Source organism: Mixophyes fleayi, chromosome 8, assembly GCF_038048845.1.
Source record: "Mixophyes fleayi isolate aMixFle1 chromosome 8, aMixFle1.hap1, whole genome shotgun sequence".
Taxonomy (NCBI): Eukaryota; Metazoa; Chordata; class Amphibia; order Anura; family Limnodynastidae; genus Mixophyes; species Mixophyes fleayi.
In genome coordinates this window covers 3,240,270-3,266,065 of record NC_134409.1, presented here as the reverse complement: position 1 = coordinate 3,266,065, position 25,796 = coordinate 3,240,270, and the positions used below count along the sequence as shown (strand labels likewise).

Genomic DNA, 25,796 nt, shown 5'->3' with positions numbered 1-25,796 from the left:
TCCTGCGTCCCCCGTGGCTAAGGCTGAAGTAATGCATTTCAAATCTGCCTTGCGGTACCGAACACAGCATCAAGCATTATTCAAAGGCCTAACATCAAATCACACAGCTGTGCGAATACCCCTCAGATCAGAGCTGGCTTTCTGTGCCCAGATTTTATTTCTACTTAACAATCTGGCACCATACCCGGCCCAAGGCACCTACGCTATATGTTACAGCGTTCATTATCTTTCTGGTTCTGACTGCATCCACATCGCCATCTAGTGGCCATTATGCAGAAAGAACCTTCGTATAACAAAGTATTGACATTCCCATAGTACCAAGGAAAAATCCAATTGTGCGTTTTCTACGCCTCCAGCAATTTATTTCTCTTCTGATTGAGGAAGCTCTCAAGGTGATGCGGAAAATCTGTCACATTTAACAGTGTTTACAGACCAATCTACTGCTTATAGGGACGGACAAGCTCAGATCAATAAGTATTGCATGTTATAATGAATGATCCATAAGACAGGGACCCAGTAATGTAGAATACACAGAAGACTGCGCTTCTTCTTGTTTCATTAGTAATAGACAACAGAACGCTGTTTACCTGCGTCTACCCACAATTCCTTGGTGCAGGTCTTTATTCCTCGATGTGCTAATTCTTCATGTAAAATTATAGTTCTAACCATGACCCATTCCTCTAAGGAAGTGATATTCTACTCTTGATCTTACCACTTTCTTTAAGCTTCAGCGACACAGGAATTATTAGATAAAAATCACCTTTCAATGGATTCGGTACGGCTGGTTACACAACAGTGTATGAGTTGAAAAGGACAAGATTAGTTACCTGGCAGCAACAAATGTTTTCTTAAGGTTGTTAGAGTAAGAAGTCATCTCACAATTACACTACAGGATCTCTCGCTATACAAGGACCAATTTGTAGGGTAAACGAGGACTTCCAAAACAAAGTTTGTGGCTTGTTGCAGTGGTGAAGACTGCATCAATCATCATCATCATTTATTTATATAGCGCCACTAATTCCGCAGCGCTGTACAGAGAACTCACTCACATCAGTCCCTGCCCCATTGGAGCTTACAGTCTAAATTCCCTAATATAGACACTCACAGACACAGACTAGGGTCAATTTTGATAGCAGTCAATTAACCTACCAGTATGTTTTTGGAGTGTGGGAGAAAACCGGAGCACAAACACAGGGAGATCATACAAACTCCTCACAGATAAGGCCATGGTCGGGACTTGAACTCATGACCCCAGTGCTGTAAGGCAGAAGTGCTAACCACTGAGCCACCGTGCTGCCCAATCACAGACACAATAAAATGTTCTCCATCCAGAGGTAGCAAAACGTGTGAGTAAATCTCTCATGGTGGAGGATGGAACAATGTATAACTACAGAGTGTTCCCCACCACCTCACAGACCCTGTATACAGAGAGGAATCGATGGAACGCTTCCTATAAACATTATTCCCTGGAATTTACGTTATATAAGGTCAAAACTATTTAGCGCCCTTCTAGACCACTTAATCATGACTATCTATATTGTATAGACTCTTTTGTGTGCAATTTTTTTTTTGTTGTCCCCGATCCAAACACCTATATATCATCTTCAAATAAATAGCTTGAATGCACAGGGTTAAGAGAGCTTTCAAAGGATTTTATATTACAAAATATTTGCAATTTTAGTTTTGCGGCAGAATCCGACAGCAGAAATTAATAGTAACCTCTGTGCTGGGAGAAGGGTCTGTCCGAAAGCCGATACGGGAACTTAGAAAAATTTGTATAAACGCTGCACACATGACGTTCTAGACTGCTCAATGCCGGATCTCCTACACATATATATATATATATATATATATATATACACAATATAGCACTTTTCTCTTGCTCTCCTCTTGTGTGTCTTTCCATTCAGCTCACGGGTAATAGCTCGGCCATAAGTATAAGGCAGACAAGAGTCATGTTGCTGCACGTTAACAGACTATCACAGCATCTTATATGTACTATCATACAGCCACTAAGCACTTGTTACCTTTGAAATCTAACTGGACCGGATTGCAAGATGTAGATTTTACCTCATGTATCCAACTCCCATCGTCCCACAGACTGTAATCCTCCGAGCAGCGCCCTCTTACCACTTTATCTGTCTGTGTTACCCAGTATTGTTTTATTACTGTGTTCCCAATTGTACAGCGCTATGTAATATGATGACGCTATATAACTGATGAGAGTTTCTTTTCCTGTTTTCCTGCAGTACTCTCTGGTTTTGATAGTACAAGAAGCACTGCTGGTGCCGTGTTGCTGAAGAGCAATGTGATCGGACACCGACGTTCCTGGACCTGCGATTTTCCAGGTTCAACACACGCAGGAAGCGATGTTCAGTCCCTCAGCTGTTTGTTTCATCCTCATACGCTATAGCGATTCCACGACGTCCTTCCACCGCTTTCACCACCGCCGACTGGCCGAGAGATCTGTCCAGTCCTTGCCAGCTCCGGGACGACAGGAAGGACGCTGGTCAATGAGAAGGGAGAGGACAGTGGTTTAGAGATGGTAACATAGTACAGAGCTGTGTCATTGTATCACTGGGAGAATCACTGCGGTTACAGTGGGTTGTGGGAGGAGTTTAACCTTTGTCAGAGCTGTAAACTGACCAATAGAAGAATGGGGCAGGAACCTATTGTGGACAATTAAAATGTTCCACTGGCTGAAAATTGCTTTTTACTTTATGACTTATGAGGCTACAGAATGAATACATCCATTTAGTGGGAATAGCTTTAAAGTGTAGCGCTTTGTGATCAATCAACGTTTGAGAATGAAGTCCATCCAATCACTAAGAACCAGCGGCTTATAAACATCCTGAAGTGTCTGAGCGATATCTGGAGAACTGATCAGCTCTATTGTCATAAATACTGGCTAACAAGATGGCTGCCTACGATGTGACAAGCGCTGGTTCACACTTTGCACAAGCGAGGATAAGGTATTTACAACTTTAAAAGTCAAATGTAAATAACCTGTGGACTTCTGCTGCTGTGACACTAAAAGTCTCAGGTTACCAGGGTATGATGAGAATTTTAGTTCCGCCCCAGCGGGAGAACATAATTTGTGCACTGGAATCCAGTGGAATCGTGCACTCATCCGATCTGTGTACAACTTGCAAGTACTTGATATTAACACATTTATTATCACAGTTCTGAGTTTCAATTTATATAATTTAGATTTTCCCTGGATAATAGACTTTATAACACAGGTCGTCTCTTACCGGCTGGTCCGAGCTCTGCCACGGTGGTATCGCTGTTCCTTTGGGCCAGAGATACACACTGCCCTTCATCAGGAGTCTCTGTCGCAGAAAGACGAACAGACCGCAGCCCCCCGGTGATCAGAGAGACGTCCGTCCAGTCTGCAGCTCCAGGGTCACTCTCTGGGAACGCCACATGCGCTGCGCCACCTACAAAATTATCGCTCAGTCATCAGTCAAGTTACCAGCAAAACACAGGAGGCGGCCAACGTCCCATTCATCAGGATTTATCGTTCAGCAGTGGGGGGCACAGGTGATGAGTTATGTGTTACCCCAAGACGCAATGCACGCCACATTACCACCCTCTATCCCAGTTCTTTTCCAATGCCCACCTAAGAGGATGACACGGGGCTGTTACTCAAATTTTTCGACATACCCATTAAATTATCATATGCCTATTAAAGGACAGATTGGGTAATGTAGACATCATGGTTTAATCCATCACACGATCCTGACCAATTACCTGGAAGCAGTTCCCGGAAGTCGGTAATACTGCAGCCCTTCCACTCCCGTGCCGGGTTACAAGCCACTTCCATCTCATCCGGCGTCACGATCGGCCGGTAGAAGTCACTAGAGTCCAGCATAGAGTTCTCAGGACAGGCCACCAGCACAAAGATGTCCACTTCTGGGAAGTTGGCCAGCTTGGCAGGGTTCAGCTTCCCCATAGACAACATATAACTCTTCTTGCCAGCCCGATGGATAATAGTCTTGAGGTGGGATAGTGCGGAGAGATAATCCGAGACGCCCAGCGTCCCCACTAGGATGCCAACTACCTGGGCATCTCGAGCCTTCTCTATCAGGTAGAAGCGTTTCATGAGAGCTCTGTTGACATGGAGTCCTTCCTTCCGGCCCTCTCTGGTTACTGGGTTGTAGCTGAAGAAGGAGCAATGTGGCCAGGTCAGTATGAGGTTGTTGAGACCTGGACCTTCACCACCTACATACAAGAAGGTGTAGCTGTTTGGCCAGAGGTTCAGATCAGGAGTGAACCTTCGGCCAAATTTGTAGACCTCACCCGGAGAAGACACCTCCCCGAGCCAAGAGACCTTACTGAACACTATGTGGGAGTAACTCTGGACCAATCGTGCCTCTAATTCACCTACGACAGAAGAATGAGGGATGAGTATAATTTTTCTGTCTCATGTTTTATGCATCTTCTGATCATCAATACAAATTTAGAGTCTCGAATTGCATATTAAATACAATTTTACTTTTTATTTACTATATTAAACTTCAGTATTTTACAGCAATCTAGAAATTACTTGGCTAACACGGACAATTCCTGGGCTGCAGGATATCAGCAGTAATTGTAGATTTGCTGAGTCTTATGTGTGTCAGATTATAGGTATTACCGGTATTTTAGTACACATAAATACAATAAACTGCAAACAAATTTTAGGAGAGTCCTAATCTACTATTGTGTAGCTACTGAATAAAAAACTATTTCCTATTTTATCATTAACAGTTACAGTATATATTATAAAAATTAGACATCAAAGTAACTGACTCTACTTCCTGAACAACGGCACCTCTCCAGGAAATCAGCTGCTGCAAATAGTCCCTTAAATTAACTCTCCCGTTGTCCCTATTTTCACAGTCACATAGTAATGAAAAAACAGTTCTTAGAGAAAACAGTAAAAAGACATTATTATACTAAAACAATGAGAGTGAACTGTTTTAGGTCAAGTTTTATGGATTAGTAAACTTAAGTCATTTGAAATGAAAATTTCCAATCTCATTTTGTCCAGTAGTCGACAGAATAAATATCAAGAGAAATACACAATGTCCATATATTTTACTGAACATTTACTGAAACATAAAGTGAAGGCTGCAACCAATTTTAAATTTGGATTAAGGCCGAGTACACACTACAGAAAATGAGCTTTGGAACGATAAAACATGATGGTTGGAGCGTACAGACTAATGCAATATTGGACCTAACAGTCGTTTATCGTGTGATTGGCCTGATAATCGGGGAAAAACCTGTAGTGTGTGCCCAGCATAACTATCTTTATGCTATCTAAATAATATTATCAATATAGGCACAGGCATCAGATAACTGTATTGACAGAGAATTGTTGCAAATGATAAGTGATGTAAACAAGAATTGGACCATGGAACACAAAGTGAACCTGCCGTCTACACACGGAGGCCGCCATATTGTGGACGGGACCAGCAAGCAGCTAGGAACTAGCGACATCACCGAGGGACTAATATTAACGAGATCCGGTTTATACTCATGAGGTAGCAGAAACAATGGGCTACAGTCCTGTGAAGGTTAGATAAGTCCGCTGTAAATCACAGACTCCCAACGGTTCAGTTACGTACCGAGTATATGATCGTAAACCACATCACTGAAAACCACAACTGAGGCTTCCCGGTCAGTGACCAAGTTCTGAAAAGTTTCTGCACAGAGACCAACGTCAACGGGTTTACGTCCGAACACGTATGTGACAGGCAGACGTCTGCACGGGCTCAGGCACGCTCTCCCATAATGCACCAGGGCATCGGCTCCGACGTGTTCTGCCGCCACCTCGTCTACACAGCAGCTGTCAGAAAAGACGGACAGACGGCAGATGTTGTAGGATAAGTACTGTGATAAGATTAGTAATGACCGGACATAAGAACACAGAGCGGGCACCAGACACACTTTGTTACATTGTTATTAAATACTCTCCATTACCACACTGACAAAAACTAACCAATCACACCGCTGCTTTCACTACTGAAGTCAAACACTCCGTTTTATGTTTGCTGAATAAAACAAGGATTCATAACAAAGTCATTTAAACATTTGTTTAAATGTTATTCAGGTAAATGGACTTAATGCCTATATATGTTTTTATTATTTTCCCTTTTGTATTTCACCAAGTTAAGCATTAAATGATGAATGCATCACATATTCTTGTTGTAGGACTTTAACTAGTTCCTCTGACAGTTCGATAGATATGCCATTGTTTGACTTCTCTTCCTTATAATCCCTGTGTCGGTGCTCTCCGGTCAGTCTTATTGAGATGCCATAATCCTCTCACAATACAATAGTCAAAATTATATTAGTAATAGTTTGGGGTGTGCCCTAGTGGGGGTAGGGTATAACATCATAGGGGAACGGGCAGGTTTCTGCAAAGCGTAATCTGACAACCTCCTGTACAGATGGATAATATAATGAATATTGATTAATGTATTATTTCCCTAGCCTATCCAGCTACTGGTCGCTAGCTAATGGATAGGCTACATTCATGCATTTGGGTTAGCAACGGCTGCCTCCTCTTACGCAGGGACCTGTCCCTTCATGTTGATAATATGCAGGACTCCCGGACACACTGATTGGTCCACCAGAGTCACATGACTGTTTGATTGACACTCACCTGCCATAAGAGGTGTCCCCCAGGATGTACATTTTAGCCCCTGTAGCGTCTTCCAGTTTTCTGGCTACACTGACCGAATCCACCAGGAGTTCATCCGGAAACTGCAGAGCCACCTGGGTGAGGGGGGAACCAAAAATGGTTATTTACTGGTACAAGATAAAGGAGAATTAGCAGTGGGGTGAAGTCGTGCGTTAAACATCTGCACAATATGGCAGCTCCCAGCCAATATTAACTGCAAATATGCAGAGAAATTAAAGTGTTCCCATCACCAGGAGACACTGATATTGTCTGGCCCAATGTGCCAGAAATATCCCTGAGAGATGCTGGTAGATAGTGAACTGATGGGCAGCCTTCAAATACATATTTGTCCAACAACAAAATGGCGGTATCCAATGCATGGAGTCATTATTAGATGAGTGGAAGATTTGTATAACTCTCTATGTGACACATGTGAGCACTAAACCAACACAGTAACATATTCTAATGACGTTATCACACACCTTTTTAACCCCTTTCCCCTGAATAAATTCAGTGGTCTTCTGGATTTCATAGATCTCATCCAATGTTTCATCAGAGCTCAAACGAACACTAAGGTCTGGGGTACTCAGGCTCCGGTGAATAACGTCTTCACCATCGTTGCTGAACAGGGCCGTCGTCATATTCAGGATGTCAGTGACCTGTCTACGTGGAGGAAGAAGATACAGATCCCATCACAAATTGGTAGGGCCCAGTTATAGTAAAACAAAGCAATTTAAAGAGCAAGAAAAGCCAGTATCTCATATTATTAAATGTAAAAAGCTGTGTATGACTGAGCTGAATAATATACAATTATATAATAATAGTGCTATAATCAGTAAAACACAGTTAAGATAGTGACACATATTAGATCTTCTACAATAAAATAACAATTTTGTTGGCAGATTGTACCAATTTCATTCAAAATTCCACCACACATGGTAAACTGAATTATTATGAGATCCAAATTTAAATTGCATTAAAAAAAAAAAAATTACATAACACAAACTTTTTTCTCTTTACCTTGGCAGTGCATGCACATGCCCGTGAAAAAACGTGAATGATTGTACAATTACATCACACACAATTTAATTGCATTGAATTAAAAATAACCAACTCCTCAGATGTAAATTCTATAAAATATAACAATACAGTTTTATTGTAGTATTGTATTTTTACTGTATTCTTGCACTTTTAACTGTACAACGCTATGGAACCTGTGGCGCCATATAAATAAACGTTGATGACCACGATGAAAGGAGCAGGTTCCTCCAACAGCACATTGTAGTGATGACAGCTTCCTGTCACACAGGTGTGGGGACATTGTGGTGTCAAAAGCACCTTTATAACAATGTTCATACATCCAAATAAGAATCTCAAATTACTGTATTCTGAGGGATGAAGTTCCCTGAACAGAAATATACCGACACCTCCTTAGAACATTAACCACATACATCAGAATGTAAACATGAAGATAGCAGTTATTATATTAAGACACTTTTTAAAATTAAATGATCAGAATATATAGATGAATAAAATATGTGAAAATAACCTGTTCCCACTCACATCATGGGAAATGTGTATTTATTCCTCCATTTGCAACTATAAAATAGCTTTATGCAAATGGCCATTATTTAATGTCCTTGTCCACATTAGACTGAAAGCTCTTGTGAGCACATACATCTCTACTGGCTCTGCATGCACATGTATGTGAGCTCCTATGTGCACTCTACATCAAGGTTTCCGTAATACTAATGATGAAATAACCCCTTCTATGCCGGTGAGTCCTCACTAATCACATACCTGAGACCGCAACATGAACCAGACACAGAGACAGCTCCCACATGGCTGCACAGCAGACTTCCTGCACAGTCCCTGCCCCTACAAAGATGGCCGCCAGCGCCCCCCACCCTCTCCGTGTACTACAGAGGACGCCACGCTCGGAGGAACGTGATGACGTCTCCAAACAAGGAACACAGGTAACGGCGTCTATTCCAAAGTGATACAATGTAACTAATAACCTACTCACTGATACATTATATCCAATATACTCCTCACAATAACTAGTGTCCTCCTCTCCCTCACTGACACATTATAACTAGTGTTCTCCTCATCCTCACTGACACATTATAACTCTCATTGATACATTATTACCAGAACGCTCCTCACCCTCACTGACACATAACCAGAACACTTCTCACCCTGACACATTATAACTAGTGTCCTCCTCACTGACACATTATAACTAGTGTCCCCCTCACTCTCACTGACACATTATAACTCTCATTGATACATTATAACTAGTGTCCTCCTCTCCCTCACTGACACATTATAACTAGTGTCCTCCTCTCCATCACTGACACAATATAACTAGTGTCCTCCTCTCCATCACTGACACATTATAACTAGTGTCCTCCTCACTGATACATTATAACCGATGTCCTCTACCTCATACTCACTAATACATTATAACTAATCTCCCTTTTGCTGATATTTATACCCAATTCGTTCCTCATTGTCTGCTGGTCACATTGATGACAGTATATTGTAGTGTCAGACACACCCCTATATGAAGCAAACATTGTACATCCAATGTTTTATAGTTTGCATTACTTTAGTGTACACTGTGCTCTGTATAGGAGCATTGTCAAATACTTTATTATGTTTAACATATGTTGTCATATATTGGATCCCACTATTGCTCCCTGTACTCTCCCAACATAACTCTCTATATCTAATATATGTTATAAAACATCACAGGGCACGGTGAACTGAACTGTTTTTTATTTGCATTCAAAAGTTACCTACTTCTCGTTCTCCTGTTTCTGTAAAAATCTATCCCACAAACCAATGGATCGTTCCATAGTAATCTGGTTGTTAATGAGGGTTTTCACCTTCAATCAACTTTGACTTAATTGGTTTTAACACGCCCACCTGCAAGTTTTACGAAATAAATTGCTTTAGCTTTCTTACTCCCTTCTGTGCTTTCCACCAATGTTTGATCATCATCCAGGAAGATTTGTTATGTCCATTGCTTCTGGATACTTCACAGATCAGTTATGTTATGTGCATTGAATATGACTGTAGCCACAGAGCCAGTTTGTGTTACCACGAAAAAAAACCTGTGCCTGAATGATAAAAAGGCCCTAGTGAAACATACAGATGGATTATTTTTTAGATAAACCATGTTTAGTAAAAGTTGCAGTGTGGTACATACAAGACAATAAGTGTCTGGATACTGGAATCAGTTACATGGTAATTAAACAGACATGAAGTCCAGCAAGTCCAGGTGCTCTCTTCTGGCTGATCCTTTCTGTTGATCCAGAAGAAGAGTTATTCCAGGAAGATGATTAATGAGGCGCTTGGTGCCTTGTTGTAATTGGTGTAACGTCTCTGCAGGCTGTCTTAGTGGTCCTGTGGAAATCATGGACTCGGCATCTGCAGCCAAACCCAGCGGCAACCTGCGAACCCTGGAGAAACATGCCCAGCTCGTGCTGCAGCAGATGAACAAGATGCGACAACAGCTGGAGTTCTGCGACCTGCACATACACATCGGACAGACTGTTTTTGGGGTGCACAAGTTGGTTTTGGCTGCGAGCAGCCCCTACTTTGCTGCTCTGTTGTCCGGCTGGATGAAGGAGTCCTCTGATAACGTGGTGTATATTCAGGATGTGGGGCCCAGCAGCTTCCAGCTCCTACTGGATTTTATCTACTCCGGTAAGAGGGTATTTGACGTCTCCGTTTTATTTCCAGCTCCTGCACATTCCCTTTCATTGCCCCCAATAATAGGAAGCCAACAAATTAATATTCTGTTACAATATAACAATTTAAACAAACATTTTACTCCTGAAAATATACATTGTAGTTATTTTACTAACTATGGGCCTGATTCATTAAGGAAAGTTAAGTAAAAAAAAAATGAGTAAGTAATCTGGACAAAACCATGTTACAATGCAAGGGGTGCAAACTAGTTTTCTATTTTAGTTAAATACTCTGGTTTTTTTTCATGTAGCACACAAATACTTGATTGGTTATTTGTACACTGAAATGTAAAGTTGATATATGTGTGCTACATGAAAAACAGTCAGTATTTAACTTATGTGCAAAATAGAAAACTAGTTTGCACCCCTTGCATTGTAACATGGTTTTGTCCATACTTACTCAATTTTTTTTTACTTAACTTTCCTTAATGAATTAGGCCCTATATTGTTATAAATATCTCTGGGTATTTAATGTCCTTTCGTGATGTCTAATAAGTTGAAATACTAGACAGTCAGGTCTGTTCCTCATAGAGAATAGTCAGACAGCTCCAACCAGAACTGCTGTTACTTCCAAACATAAGTTCTACCTGTTCTATGTTCCTCTTATCCGGCCTGTGTGATCTCAGTATCTCGGTATCATGTGAATGTTTTAGTCTGTATATTACCTGAATTCTATCACAGTGCATGAAATGACTCATTAATGTAGAGTAAGGTGAGAGTCCCTACAATGCATCCTCCATCGTTTACTTACTATAGGCGCTGAAACTGCTGTAGTTTCCCTGGAGATCTGCAAACTAACAGAGAAGAAGTAATGTATGGGGGAGAGGGGAGCAAGTCAGGACCCAATGAGGTGCCAGCTAGAAATCTTCTCTTACACAGTATTTTACGAGTCTAAGAACCTGGCCATTCTTGTGGCCGTTTTAAGGTATCATTTGAGATTCCAGCAAAGGTACCACCACTTTGTTACCCAAGGGAAAGTTGTGGGGTTCACCCAATACAGGTACCCACTTGACTTTATCTCTTGGGTGGATAGAAAAAAAAATATTTTTATTGCCCTTCAATCAAAAAACAGAAAGGGGGTTAATCGGCTGGTCCAATCATTCCTAAATCACAGCTTTAATTATCACTACTATTACTTTTATTCATACATTATACCATATTACACAACACTTTTACAGATTATATAATCATTCCCTGACACACAAACATACACAAGGGTCTGTTTTGTCAGCAGCCAATTAACCTACTAGTGCATTTTTGGTCATTCAATAAAAGAATGTTAAATATCCCTTCCAACATCTGATTGGTTTGAATTCACTGGCTTGTACACGCCCTCCTGCAACCTTTCACAAGTACAGATTTTCTTTGTTTTCCGGGATAAGACACAAAGCTGCTCTGTGAATGAATTTGTACCTATCCTCAGGCAACAGAAAGAATAAACTCTGCCTGATGATATCTAAACCTCAATGAAAAGCACAGATAAGTTAAGATGACTAAGTAACTAGCGCAGTCGCAAGAGGGAGATGTACAATAGATTAAAGTCATCTGTAAGTGGAAAACACTATAATTTATGTTCACTATATCTCGGTGATGATTGTTTTGTGCGCAGGGTCAGTACACATCAGTACAGAGAACGTGCAGGAACTGATGACCGCCGCAGATATGTTGCAGCTGAATCACGTGGTGGCACTGTGCTGCGATTTCCTGAAGGAGCAGATTGATCCAGCGAACTGCATTGGCTTCTTCCAGTTCTCCGAGCAGCTGTCCTGCCAGCCCCTCCTGGAGTTCACGGAGAGCTACATCCACGCACATTTCCCGGAGGTGCAGATGGGAGACGAGTTCCTGACTTTGACTAAAGATCAGCTAGTCCGGGTCCTGCGTAGTGAGGAGCTGTGCATTGAGGACGAGCACCAGGTGTTCTCCGCTGCGATGACATGGCTCCAGAAAGACACCGCCACCCGCAAGAGACATGTAGTGGAGGTCCTGGAGCCCGTGCGCTTCTCGCTGCTTCCGCCACAAAGACTTCAGAAAAACATTGAAGGTAAAAGAGGCGACAGAGGTTCAATGTCCTCGTACGGGAACTGTCCAGAGTTCTGAATCTTTGTCTCCCTCTGCAGAAGTGACAGATTTCAGCCTGCGGGTGGCGCTGCAGACACTGCTGAGGGAATACTGTGAACCCAGCCTGTCCCCTAAAGACAAGAAACTCTGCAGCTTCCTGCAGACTTCCCGCGTCCGGCCACGGAGGAAAGCTCGGAAGTTCCTCTATGCGATAGGTGAGTCATGTTAGACCATTGTATGAAGGTGTGATGTATTACTGTCAGGCCTGGGCAACCTGGGGCTCTCTGGGAACCAGTACACCCAGCCAGCTATCAGCTGGCAAAGTATGATGGGGATTGTAGTCTCTCAACACCTGGAGAGCACAGGTTGTCCAGGCCTGGATTACTTCATACTTTGACCAAAACTTTGAGCTTTGGGTCCTCACACTAATATCTATGCTGCAAACAACCCTGAAACGCAGATAAAATAATACACACTCACTTCTGAAGTATGGAGGCTGAGGTGTAACAAAGGGTTGATAGTTAAACCACACCCAAATAACTTTTAATAGGCTAAGTGGACTAATATATATAAATATATATTTTTATTATTATTATTATTATTATTATTATTATTATTACACATACACGCACATTTTGATATTGACACCCAACATCAATTCAACAAGTTCTAGCTTGGATACACGGTGCTTTTATTGTTCACGTCACCAATAAGACTGCACACTTTTATCTGGATGTCACCAGGCGACCCTGATCTGGCTAAACACAGTCCATCTACCCAGTCACCAGCCAATTCTGGAACAATACAGGTTTAAATACAATAAACCCCTCCCTTTGGTCTTATTACTTCATTAGACCCTATGGTCCACATGTGTACGTCTCACCTAGGAGTCTTACTGTGAAAGCATTTAACCCTGTCTGCATCCTGTACCTGCAGACTCCTCGGGATCTCACCAGTCATTATGTAGGAGGTGTGGCAAAGAAAGCTCTTTGCCACAGAATATATATATGGTGATGCCGACTCCTGGTACACAACAACTTTGTTCTGGAATAACTGTGTTTTTATGGTTCACATCACAAATAACACAGCACAATTTTCTCAGGATGACACCAGGTAACACTAGCTTTGGTTAAACACAGACCTTATACCTAGTCGCCAGCCAACTAGTTGACATCGATCGCAACGCACAACAGAATAATACAGGTTTAAATTCATACATATTTATATATTACAATGTAAAGAAACCTCTGCAAGGACATTTAACGTATTGCAGGACTCGCTATAAAGACAATTTCCCTCCTTTACAACCTTTTTCTCCCTCGGTAAAATAAATCTACATAACTGAGCGTTAAATATACGCTTTGATAATGTTGTATAATAAGTCGGTTAGTATGCAGTAAGTTGGTGCACACAGCGCAGGAGAATGTGACAAATTATGGGCAACATGGTGGCTCAGTGGTTAGCACTTCTGCCTCACAGCACTGAGGTCATGAGTTCAATTCCCAACCATGGCCTTTTCTGTGTGGAGTTTGTATGTTCTCCTTGTGTGTGCGTGGGTTTCCTCCCACACTCCAAAAACACACTGGTAGGTTAATTGGCTGCTATCAAAATTGACCTTAGTGTGTGTGTGTGTGTGTGTGTGAAAATTTAGACTGTAAGCTCCAATAGTACTGATGTGAATGAGTTCTCTGTACTGCGCTGCGGAATTAGTGGCGTTATATAAATAACTGATGATGTGTGCTGATATCCTCTCACACAGGCGGATACACCCGCTTGCAGGGTGGGCGATGGAGCGACAGCAGAGCGCTCAGCTGTGTGGAGCGGTTTGATACATTCAGCCAGTACTGGAGCACGGTGTCATCTCTGCACCAAGCGCGCAGCGGAATGTGCGCGGCCGTGTTGGAGGGAAGAATCTACGTGATTGGAGGTAAAGGTCAAAAATCAGAGCGTTACAGACAATATATCATCCTTCACATCAATCCCTTTCCCAGTGGAGGTTACAACCTATGTTAGAGAGTCCTAAAATCGGGACTGTCCTGCTGAAATCGGGACAGTTGGGAGGTATGAGAAACACTGGGTCAGCCCACAAAATGAGTGGTTCATTGTGTTTAGGAGATAGGTGCAGTTCAAGGAACAATATCACAATAATAAAAAAAAAAAATACTGCATACATTTTATTTTCTCACACAACACTAAGTATTGTTTTCTATATCTGCACACACATTTGTTTATTGATATATTATTTGATCTTTAGCTGTGATCCCTTGTTGTGCTTATCTCTTGCCTACATTAAAGTTGGAGCAAGGTCCCACTTAAGGGCTACTGTAAAACAATTAGAGAATGTTAAATGTTGTTAACTTTAGATTATAGCTGGGCGGGAGAGAACAATAGGCAGCTGGTGAGAATGAAGTACAAAAGCTGCACAATCTAAGTGACACAGAACACTGATTAATGGCAGGTGGCACATGTCTTTATAAAAAGAAATCCATTGTTTAATACTGTAGAAAAAAGGAACATAATGCTTTTTGGTATGAGGAAAAAATTGGAAGAGATCCTGTGATCTACGTCGAGCACATAGAGCTGGGCGATTGGCTATGTAGTTGCACCAATCAGTGCGCACCATTCGAGGTCTGAATGTACTGCAGGGTGTAAACCACACAGCTTAAAGCGACAGACCTCTCCTCCTCAGGCGAAAAGGACTCCATGATTTTTGACTGTGTAGAATGCTACGACCCTGTGAGCAAGCAGTGGGCCGCGGTCCCCTCTATGAACCAGCCGCGCTGTGGCCTCGGCGTGTGCTCCTGTCATGGCGCCATCTACGCTATGGGTGAGTGATTCCTTCTTGGAAAATTGAATAATTACAGAAACATATTATGTTGTTTCTCTTCCCACAGTAACGCCAGGAAAAACAAGCTCCGTATGAGAGATCTGTTTTGTATAAATGATGATCTTGTCCCCTCACCCATCTTATCCTGCAGGCGGCTGGGTAGGGTCAGAGATTGGAAACGGTATCGAGCGGTTTTCACCGGAGGACAACACTTGGCAGATTGTTGGGAAGATGTCTGTGCCGAGATATAACTTCGCCTGCTGCGAGAGACAAGGTGACCGACTTAGAATTAGGGTTCTGGTATTTAAACCTGCACTACCACACACTTAAAATAATTTAATCATTTTGTCACTGACAGTTCTGTAATACAGAGCCAGCAAATCCGTTTAGGTCACAACTTTCACAAAGGCTGTGGAGGGGGTGTGAGCAGGTGAACCAATCACAAGTTGCAATCTCTGGGGGGTCAGTTGATCCTATCTCTCCAAATACTATTTTTTTTTCCACTTTCTTAATTAACGTTCTATACTAGAAAAATAAAAAAAGGGTTTGTTCAGGTTGAAAAGTATTATTAGAAATACATTAGTGTTTAGTATAATGCTTTTGTAGGATCTCTTAGATGATATATGGCAGTGCTGGCTAACCTGCGACACTCCAGGCGTTGTGAAACTTCAAGTCCCAGCATATCCTTCCAGCAATAAGCTGCTATATGTTGTCAAAGCATGCTGGGACTTGTAGTTTCACAATACCTGGAGTGTCGCAGGTTAGCAGACACTGATATATGGTCTTGCTGGGAACCTTGAGTGGGTGGGGCTTATCACATGAGAGGCGGAGCTTGTTGTGACATCTGTGGGGGGAGGGCGGTGTGGATGGCAGAGGAAGGATACAGAATAACCATATGAGGATTTTGAGAACTTTGCAGAAGGACTAAATTGCGCTATTTACTTTACCTGTCTGTCTCATTCTTTGTGCGATGACAGAAATAAAGTTTTGTAAACAGAACCTAGTCATCGTTGGCTGAGCTAAAGGAATTGTTTGTTTTACTTTTGGATACCCCTGTTTTTGTACTGCCCCCTATGTAGAAATGAGGTGGGTGACCCTGCATTGCCCTCTTACATGATCATGTTTCAATACATATTAAGTTCACAATGGAAATACTTTGATACGTTTAGTAAAGAGAAGAGTGCAGCGCTGGGCTGTTAAGCCATTCAGGGGACAGAAGATTCCTGCACGAAGCTAAGTAAAACTGTTACATCATATCTTCGTGAACTCAACACATAAATATACTTTAAAGCTTTGGGGTGGAATTATCCTTTAACATTTGCATCTATGAGTGACTTCCTGCAAAGGAAAACAGGAAATCGTAAAACCGATTACACGGGATGTCCTCTACCTGGGTCCTGAGCGTGTAGATGTTTATTGGAGAATGATACAAGTGAGACATGCAAAATTATATACAGAAAATCAGAGATTTATTGCCCATTAAAGGAATTTTCCACCAGAAAATGTAAATAAATATTTACTGTACGTGGGCTGTTTTCTTCTGTAGTTTAATAGTCCCAAACTATGTACAGAGGATTCACAGCTCCGTATAATGATAATGGAATTGGCTTCACTTGCTCATTGTAACGCTCTCTTTTAGGTCTGATCTATGTGGTTGGTGGAATTAGTCACGAGGGGATAGAACTGTCTACAGCAGAAGTGTTTGATCCCATTGCCAAGCGTTGGACTGCCCTCCCCTCGATGGGTACCCGAAGGGCATATCTTGGTGTCGCCTCTTTAAATGACTGCTTGTACGTGGTGGGCGGCTGGAACGAGCAGCAGGACGCCCTGAACACTGTGGAAAGGTTTTCATTTGAGGAGGTATTAAGCCCATGTTATTTTCTGCTGTGAGTCTACATGTGATACCCACAAGACGGCTCAGCCGCTGCCAAATGTTCTAGGGCGATTTACACCCATGCCAGTTTCCTGACAGCACCCACTGTGAATTCAGGAAGAACAGAGCGATCCAGAGCTCAGATGAAGTTGCCGGGAGTCATTAATGAACCAAAAAAAATGTGTCCTGTAGAGCACTGAATGCTCCTGTTCCTCCGCCCACTGCGCACATTACGGTTTTCGTAACCGTTGCATATGATAATTTGCAGGATTTCAGTTACACATAGAAATGCACAGCTGACTGTTTGTGGCAGCTCCAACTGCGTTACAAGTCCTGTGCCCTGAGGATCGCCCACCTCATGCACCCACTCAGCCACTTCAATGTCATTTAAATAATCTCCTTCTGCAATATGCAATCTTGTATTTACATTTATAAACATGGTGCATGATGTCATTGATGATGCAGACGCACATCAATACAGCTTTCTGTGTTATCTATACTACACACTGTAACTTTGAGTAACGAGCGATCTTGATAATGAGAAAAATATCACACAAACACTATACACCTATCATTTATTATGGCCAAACAATACATCATAATAGGTAAAGGTTAAGAGATTTTTTTATTTCATTTATTGTATTCATTTTGTAAAGTAATTAAAGAGAAACTCAGGAAAAAGTAAATTTTTTTACCCCGTGCTCTGCCAATTTATTAAAAACATATTTACTCAACAATAGTACTAAAGGAAGCTTGCTCTATTCTAATATATATATATATATATATATATATATATATATATATATATATATATATTCTTTAGGTATAGTAAAAAAATTCAGTTTTTCCAGCCAAAACCAGTATCCTAAGAGTGAAAAATTGAGTCACAAATCGATTAGTAAAAAATACCATGAACATTTTTATTTACAAATGCTGAATGTAAATATAACTGAAAGAATGAATATGTAACAAAAATCGAATATTTAGCTATCACACATGGTTAATGATTGTAATTGAGAGAGCGCAGAGGCTGCCCAAATTATAATAACCTGAGAATATAATAGTAGTAATCTGTTGAGATTCCTTCCTATAGATAGGATTAATAAAATGGAAAGCTGACATCAAGCATTGCATCGTTGTTTCAATAACTTTGTTCTTCAATTAATTAAAATTTCCTTTAAAAAACTAAAGTAATATAAAGTACTAGTTCCAAAAATGTTTATTATTTTTCATGGTTTGCTCACAGCCACTTTATTAAATTATTACAAGTCCATTCTGTTAAAAGCAGCAATGTTTTCTATACGTTTATAGTTCATTAAAAATCAATGCTAAAGACATGAAAATGCAGTTTTTATAAATTACACTTAAAGTACCTCATGCCACAGTAATGTCACTGGTTCCTAGTGATCGGATAGGCTGCCTTCTCAGTGATGTCACTGGTTCCTAGTGACTGGATAGGCTGCCTTCTCAGTGATGTCACTGGTTCCTAGTGACTGGATAGGCTGCATTCTCAGTGATGTCACTGGTTCCTAGTGACTGGATAGGCTGCATTCTCAGTGATGTCACTGGCTCCTAGTGACTGGATAGGCTGCATTCTCAGTGATGTCACTGGTTCCTAGTGACTGGATAGGCTGCCTTCTCAGTGATGTCACTGGTTCCTAGTGACTGGATAGGCTGCACTCTCAGTGATGTCACTGGCTCCTAGTGACTGGATAGGCTGCCTTCTCAGTGATGTCACTGGTTCCTAGTGACTGGATAGGCTGCATTCTCAGTGAGGTCACTGGTTCCTAGTGACTGGATAGGCTGCATTCTCAGTGATGTCACTGGTTCCTAGTGACTGGATAGGCTGCATTCTCAGTGATGTCACTGGTTCCTAGTGACTGGATAGGCTGCATTCTCAGTGATGTCACTGGTTCCTAGTGACTGGATAGGCTGCATTCTCAGTGATGTCACTGGTTCCTAGTGACTGGATAGGCTGCCTTCTCAGTGATGTCACTGGCTCCTAGTGACTGGATAGGCTGCATTCTCAGTGATGTCACTGGTTCCTAGTGACTGGATAGGCTGCCTTCTCAGTGATGTCACTGGTTCCTAGTGACTGGATAGGTTGCATTATTAAATTAGTTCAGCCCACAAAATGGCTTCCTTCAGTGTGTGATGGATACATATTATGATACATATATTGTTCCCCACCCCTGTATGGTTTTGTGGATGATTTCTTCACCTCAGAGCCACTTGGACATCACTCAACAAACCAAAAATCATCTGAAGTTTTTCCCTCTGGCCTGATTCAGTGTGTGACTGTTCTCTTCTGTCTTGTAGGAACAGTGGTCGGAGGTCTCACCAATGAAGATTCCCAGAGCCGGTGTCTCCGTGATCAGTGTGAATGGGCTGCTGTATGCCGCAGGGGGAAGAGCCACAGTACAGAATTTTGTGGCTCCTGTGACTTCGGACTCTGTTGAAGTTTATAACCCGCACACAGACTCTTGGACTGAAATCGGCAGCATGATTACAAGTCGCTGTGAGGGCAGCCTGGCGGTTCTGTAGCAGTACCCGGTGCTGGTTTTGGTACTTGCCGGTGGTATCACCCTATAATGCCAGCCACCTCCTGGGTTTCCTTGCAGTTATAGAACCAGAAAGTGTCAGTCGCCATTTGGGGAACCGAGTGGTGGTAAAACCAGGTAACCTATGTAACCAGTTAGTTGGAGATTGTATAACCAAATAGCACCAAGCTGCCAACTGGCACACTTGGTGGCTGTACAGGTAGGCAGTGCCAGTCACCAATAAGTGGCAGTGCTGATGATTACGGAGCTGGGCAGCGTCATGTTTACAGTAGCAGTGTGATGTTACAATATAGCATTTAACCTCTACTATTGCTGCTTCCATAGAACTGCTTAAAATGAGGAGTAATTATTGCACTTTATGACAATATGCTTTTTCCTGGTCGGAGAATTTTACTATTATAATAAAGCACTTTTTATGATTGTCAGTTGTGAGCTGAGCGCTACATTGTAGAGCAGTGAGGCGCTGTCCAGTCTCGCTGCTCCCACAGGGCCGTTTCACAAAGTGCAGTGGATGAGTACCCCTGCTTTGGTTTTGCGCTACGATCCTGGGGCACTTCAGGGGGTCCGTCTTGACTGTCGTCCCCGGGAACAACTCTGTAAACCTGACCAGACCTACTTTACAGAAGTGTTAGCATCACGTCAATGTCCGACCACTTTACAAACACTCCAATCGATAGTTTTCTGGTTTTCTCCTGGAATACGGATTGTCTCCAATCTACACACGGAGCCAGGAACAGTTTTATTTCTACATGGACATTGTACGAATATTTATCTTTAATTATTGTTTATTTTCGCTCTCTATTGTGATTTGTATGGTTTTGTATGTACTAAAGAATGTAACACAGCTCAGTTGTATTATACAGTACAATCAAGGAATGAGTTCTGGTTGTTGTCTCAGTAATGTAAATGGGTTGGAGACCAGCAAACTGATATAATGTGTATTGTAATACTATAGATACAGGTTGTATGTGGGTGCTTGGTTTAATCTGTATAACAATATACAAATAGCTCTATAGCAGTATATGAAGTATGAGCTAAATGTATTCAATTTCATTCCTGTCACTTTAAAAATTGTCTGTGTGAATTATTTTTGTTAATGCAGCATTTTACAATTGGGGACAAACGCAGGGGTGCAAAAAGGCCAAGGACTACTATAGGGCTTGTAGTCCCTTTTTCTCTCCTTTGGTATCTTGTTTTACAACAGTTTTACAAAGACTCCCAATCCTATGTTAATATTTGTCAGTGTTTCAGGAGTTGGCCAACCCCAGTTTCATTGTTTGTTTTACTACAAAAATATATGCATTATTAAATAAATATTATTATTAATTTTAACTATCAATTACTACAATAGCTGTTAGAAAGATGGATAAATTCAGTTGTTCATCTTAAAAATGTACATTTTCCATAGTCAACCTAGTTTTTATTCAACAATTTCAGCCTAATTTAATTTGTTTGGGAGTATATTTAAATCTATAGTCACTGCCTCACTGGTTATAGTATGTACTATAAATTTAAATAGCTATATCTCATGTTTGTTACTGGACGCACCGCTGGAAATTCAGGGTAAAAGTAAATACGGTAGTTGTTCATCATCAATACAGTTTATTTACGAAATTTTTATAAACGGAACACTTAGTTTTTTAAATAAACAAATCAATCAACCTTTATTAAATATATACTAAGGCAATATATATTAAAGAACATTTGGTAGCTATAATAAGTCAATCTATAATTTAAAAAAGTTTCACAAGTTTAGAACAGATACCATGATTTCAGGTGACTTTTATTCACCCCCATTCGCTTATGTGTAGAAATTCATGGGGGGCAAAACACAGTCTTTGCCCACCCAACAGAAACCAAAGGGGGGCAACTGCCCCCCCCCCCCCTCCCAGTTCCTACACCCCAACTTCCAGCATATTGTCACGTTGCGAGGGGAGTGCTTCTCTAACTTATCAAATGGTCAAGGAGTGACAGGCCTGTAAATTTGATCTTCAGAAATCCACTATGTGAATTAGTAAATACATACACAGGATGTCACAGCAGCTTAACAGACTGTAGTCTTTTTTTTTTTTTTTTTCTTATTTTAACCCACAACAGACCTTTAGCTGGGTAAGTTGTCTTCAGCTGTCTGTAATATGGTGGGGAGGAGATATTCATATAAGATTTATACAGTGCATCAGGGTAAAACTGAACTTTGTATATTAATTAGTTTCATGCTCCATATCTGAAAATTTTCATTTTGAGGTTGAGTTATCCTTTTAAGAAGAGTTGCCCATCCATAAGAATTAAAGAAAACTCCCACTGTGATTACGGACAACTGTGTTTGGTTATATCTGATGACAACATGTTAAACATTGATACCTGAAATTCACAAAGTGGTCTAATTATCTAAACAATTGTAAAACTTATTCCTTACCTTCAATTCCAAATACTGTATTTTGTACCTGTTTAACAGGATTAAAAAAAATAAACTTCTAGAATATCATCCTATAACTCACTCTGCCCTTTATAAAATCTGTGTGTGCGGTCACATTATAAACACTGTATGTTGGCCAGGAATCGAAGCAACTGCTTGGACGGCAGCTATGCTGACCCATATACCACCAATGAGAGTTTTACAGTTGAGACACATTTGCATTTCAGCACTCAAGCTGGTTCCAGAGGAGAGGGTCACATGATCTGTGAGTCAGAGCCCTCTCTGTGTACATGGTAGAGGAGGGAGAGCGATTATACAGGGTACAAGCATGCGGAAGAGGGAACCCCCGTCTTACAGCATAGACATGAAATAGACCTACTGGGCTGGAATTAATTTACTCACATGCTTCTATATACATAGAACAAAGCTGCCTATGTCCAGTACTTCTGGTTTTAAATGACCACGGTGGCAAGGTATAGGGAACGATGCATTTCTCAATTTGCAGGTCCCAGGGTATTTTGTATCTCTCCAGAAGCTGTGTATACAGAGACTCCACAGGATCAACATTTACACAGGATTAGCAGTTAGTTCTGTTTAATGTCAACGTTACATGTGATACTGACTTCTCCTAAGAGGACTGTGACAGGCATCTGTGCAGAAATGCAGGGTGTGGATTGGTCGACTGCAATCTTGGCTTGTTAACCTGTATCACTGACAAACTGGAGGCATAGAGGGGGCATCATCGGGATGTAATGGGGGGGGGGGAGGGGTGCAATACTTTCCTTTATAACAACTGCAGTTGAACGTCAGAGTGACACTGAACAGTGTATTTCACCCCCATGGTTCAGATTGGAACATTTACATTTTTCGATTTAGTGGCTCTTTCAATGTTCTATATATTTTTACATGGGAATTAATAATCCCTATTTGATGTGCCATGCATCAAGTCTGTGTTTTGTGTTTCAGATGCGGAGGGTGATGGGAACATGGCTGCCTCCACCGTGTGGAGACAAACAGCCTGAGTCATTAAGGAAAGCAAGGCAAAAAAAAGGAGTAAATGTTCTCCGGGACAAACCATGTACAATGCAAGGGGTGCAAATTAGTTTATTATTTTGCAGATAAGTTAAATACTGGATGTCTTTACATTTAACATAGGAATACTTGATGGCTTTATTTTACACTGAAATTTAAAGTTGATCTAGGACATGCCCTACCCCAACTTTAAATCTGTCCTCACATTTGAAATCTACCTCCCCCTCCAATGCACAGTGCAACATGGTTTTGCTCAAAGTTACTCCTTTTTTATGCTTTGTTCTTCTTAATGACTCAGACCCAAAGTCTCCAGCACAAAGTTTGTTGCTCAGACAGACGAGAAAAAAAGCAAAAGGAATTTCCCCCCCTTATTGATCCGTCCCAAATACACTCCAATCTTTGTCTTTTAAGTTACCTTCTTTAATGGTTTTTCTGGATAAAAAGACGACATCCACAATGTGGCTATGATGGAGCAGAAAGCTACGATGGAAAAAACAGTTTTCAGAAAAGTCAGCCAGAATGGATAAGGGGGGAGCATTCCTACACCCCCGAACATAAGAGTGATCAGGCCACCGATCAGCATCAGCGCAGACACCCCAATATTCTCCCAGAGAATGAGAGACATCCAGGCGATGTAAGGGAGCATGGCACCCAGCACAAAGCCCAGTTTGGCCGGACTGCTTTCAGGAGCCGCAAACCCCCAACGAATCCCACCAAAAAAGCACAGTACGCAGTTGGCACCGGCGAGCTGAAGAAACGCCAGCTCCGGGTGGTAACACTTGGTGATACTCATGGTTACCGGTACAGCCACCAGGGGGATCAGTCCAACCAGGCTCAGAGACATCGTAGACTTTGGGGCCTTTTTCAGCTCTTGGGCGTAACTTCCTAGGAGAGCGCTGTAGTCAACCTCGTCAGGGTCCTTTCGTCTCTTCAGGTGCTGGCTGGAGGTGTGGAGGCCTAGCCTACCGCTGAGAATGGAGGTCGTGAGCCGCAGTACTGGGAGCCGTGTGGCAGTCACTGGTCTATTTGTATAAAACCTGCAGGTTAATGGAGCTAATGAACTTTGTCTACATATTGGTGCAGACACCCTAGAGACCTGGAATAACAAAATATGGATTATTTAGTATAATTTCCCTAAACTAATATCAGGACTAGGTAATATAGCTAATGTAGCAACTATTATTCACTCCACATTCATTAATCGTTACACCACATATGGCACAAGCTTGGTCCCACATACCCAGATTCCATTTAGCTTTAAGGCCCACGAGAAACACATTCCTCTAAGATGTGACAGCATCCTGGAATCAGACACCTGGGGGGAAAAAAAGATCACAAGGAATTATTACAGGATGTGTCATAAACTATACACATCTCACGGATGATCCATGTAAGACTACAGGGTGTTACCATTGGCCAATCCCGCAAACCATGGATGAAAATGGCCACAAATTCTGCGGTGAGAGCAATTGGCCCAATATTGGTGCGTATGTCACCCCAAAGCAAGCTTGATAATCCAATCAAAAGCAAATGGATCATTACGGGGCATGTGGGTTAAGGGGATTGGAAGTGAAGAACTGCTCGGCTGTGCGTACGTTCATTATTATACAGTCCCCTGGGAAGTATCCTGCACATTCTGTAACAACGTCTGTCGTCCATCTTGGCTATCCACTGCGTGGCCGAATGGATCTGTTATGTTGTCATTTGGCTCTCAGGCTGACAGGCAGAATTGCAGAACGTGGGGAAATAAAAAACGCAGTAACAAAAAGCCGCCTGATGCATTAATATATAAAGTCACATTACACTTATACATTTTTCAACCCCAGGATTAGAAAACTGAACATTTTAGAAATCATTACAACTCAAAAGATAAAGTATTATGATAAAAATGCATTTAATTCATGTTCAATTTTCCTCCACTATCTCTAGAAATAAACAAACATTCTCTAACCACAAAAAAATTAGGCATCTGTTGATTCTTCCAGTTTGAGGTCATTTACAATCAGTAAGTATATTATATATCATGCTTTTCACCTGTTCCAATTATAGTTTTTTTTCATAACTATCGGTGACTAGGACAGAACAAAAACATAATAAACAGAAATCATATTTATAAATAGACTGACAGAAAGTTTATTGTGCAGAATAACAGATACTAATGTTTTACCAAACATGCTTATTATGGCACTCTTAACTAGAGGTTTAGGGGGCATATTTACTAAACTGCAGGTTTGAAAAAGTGGAGATGTTGCCTATAGCAACCAATCAGATTCTTGTTATTTATTTAGTATATTCTACAAAACGACAGCTACATTCTGACTGGTTGCTATAAGCAACATCTCCACTTTTTTCAAACCCGCAGTTTAATAAATATAGCCCCAGGTGTAGGCAAACCATGGCTCTACAGCTGCTGTGGAACTACAAGTCCCAGCCCACTAGCTGCCTACATCTGCTATAGACAGTAGTGTAGATAAGAAGATAGGAGACATACATTGTAGCACAGTAAGTAAATCCTGAATTAGGAAGCATGGCAGAAACTGCACCTCCCTCTGCTAATCCCACCTGTGAGACACAGACCCCTCAGCCACCAGCATGAAG

The 25,796-nt window shown here is 41.5% G+C and overlaps 3 protein-coding genes across 5 annotated transcripts in view; 1 reads left to right on the top strand and 2 right to left on the bottom strand.

The window, feature by feature from the left end:
- Positions 1-949: 949 nt before the first annotated feature.
- On the bottom strand, positions 950-8,556 carry DPH2 (diphthamide biosynthesis 2). Its single transcript, XM_075181656.1, has 7 exons — positions 8,474-8,556; positions 7,156-7,336; positions 6,656-6,768; positions 5,616-5,836; positions 3,754-4,386; positions 3,255-3,440; positions 950-2,506 (listed from the first exon to the last, which is right to left on the bottom strand). Exons 2-7 carry the CDS (start codon positions 7,312-7,314, stop codon positions 2,382-2,384), a joined length of 1,437 nt encoding a protein of 478 aa, XP_075037757.1. The 5' UTR covers positions 7,315-7,336; positions 8,474-8,556; the 3' UTR covers positions 950-2,381.
- A 1,110-nt stretch (positions 8,557-9,666) lies between these two features.
- Positions 9,667-22,202, top strand: IPP (intracisternal A particle-promoted polypeptide). Of its 2 annotated transcripts, none has more exons than XM_075181652.1 (8): positions 9,667-10,387; positions 12,041-12,472; positions 12,549-12,704; positions 14,249-14,416; positions 15,164-15,316; positions 15,468-15,590; positions 16,956-17,176; positions 19,509-22,202. In XM_075181652.1, exons 1-8 carry the CDS (start codon positions 10,024-10,026, stop codon positions 19,731-19,733), a joined length of 1,842 nt encoding a protein of 613 aa, XP_075037753.1. In that variant the 5' UTR covers positions 9,667-10,023; the 3' UTR covers positions 19,734-22,202. The 2 variants fall into 2 exon arrangements, with proteins under 2 accessions (XP_075037753.1, XP_075037754.1); XM_075181653.1 differs by having other exon boundaries at positions 9,669-10,387; positions 15,179-15,316; positions 19,509-22,201.
- Positions 22,203-22,743: 541 nt separating this feature from the next.
- TMEM69 (transmembrane protein 69) overlaps positions 22,744-25,796 on the bottom strand; it is a 58,994-nt gene continuing 55,941 nt past the window's right edge. For both annotated transcript variants that reach the window (XM_075181654.1, XM_075181655.1), the window contains 2 exons: positions 24,439-24,513; positions 22,744-24,294 (listed from right to left, as the gene is read on the bottom strand). In XM_075181654.1, the coding sequence (XP_075037755.1) occupies positions 23,605-24,294; positions 24,439-24,498 (750 nt within the window). In that variant the 5' untranslated portion in view covers positions 24,499-24,513 and the 3' untranslated portion in view covers positions 22,744-23,604. The remainder of the gene's footprint in view (positions 24,295-24,438; positions 24,514-25,796) is intronic.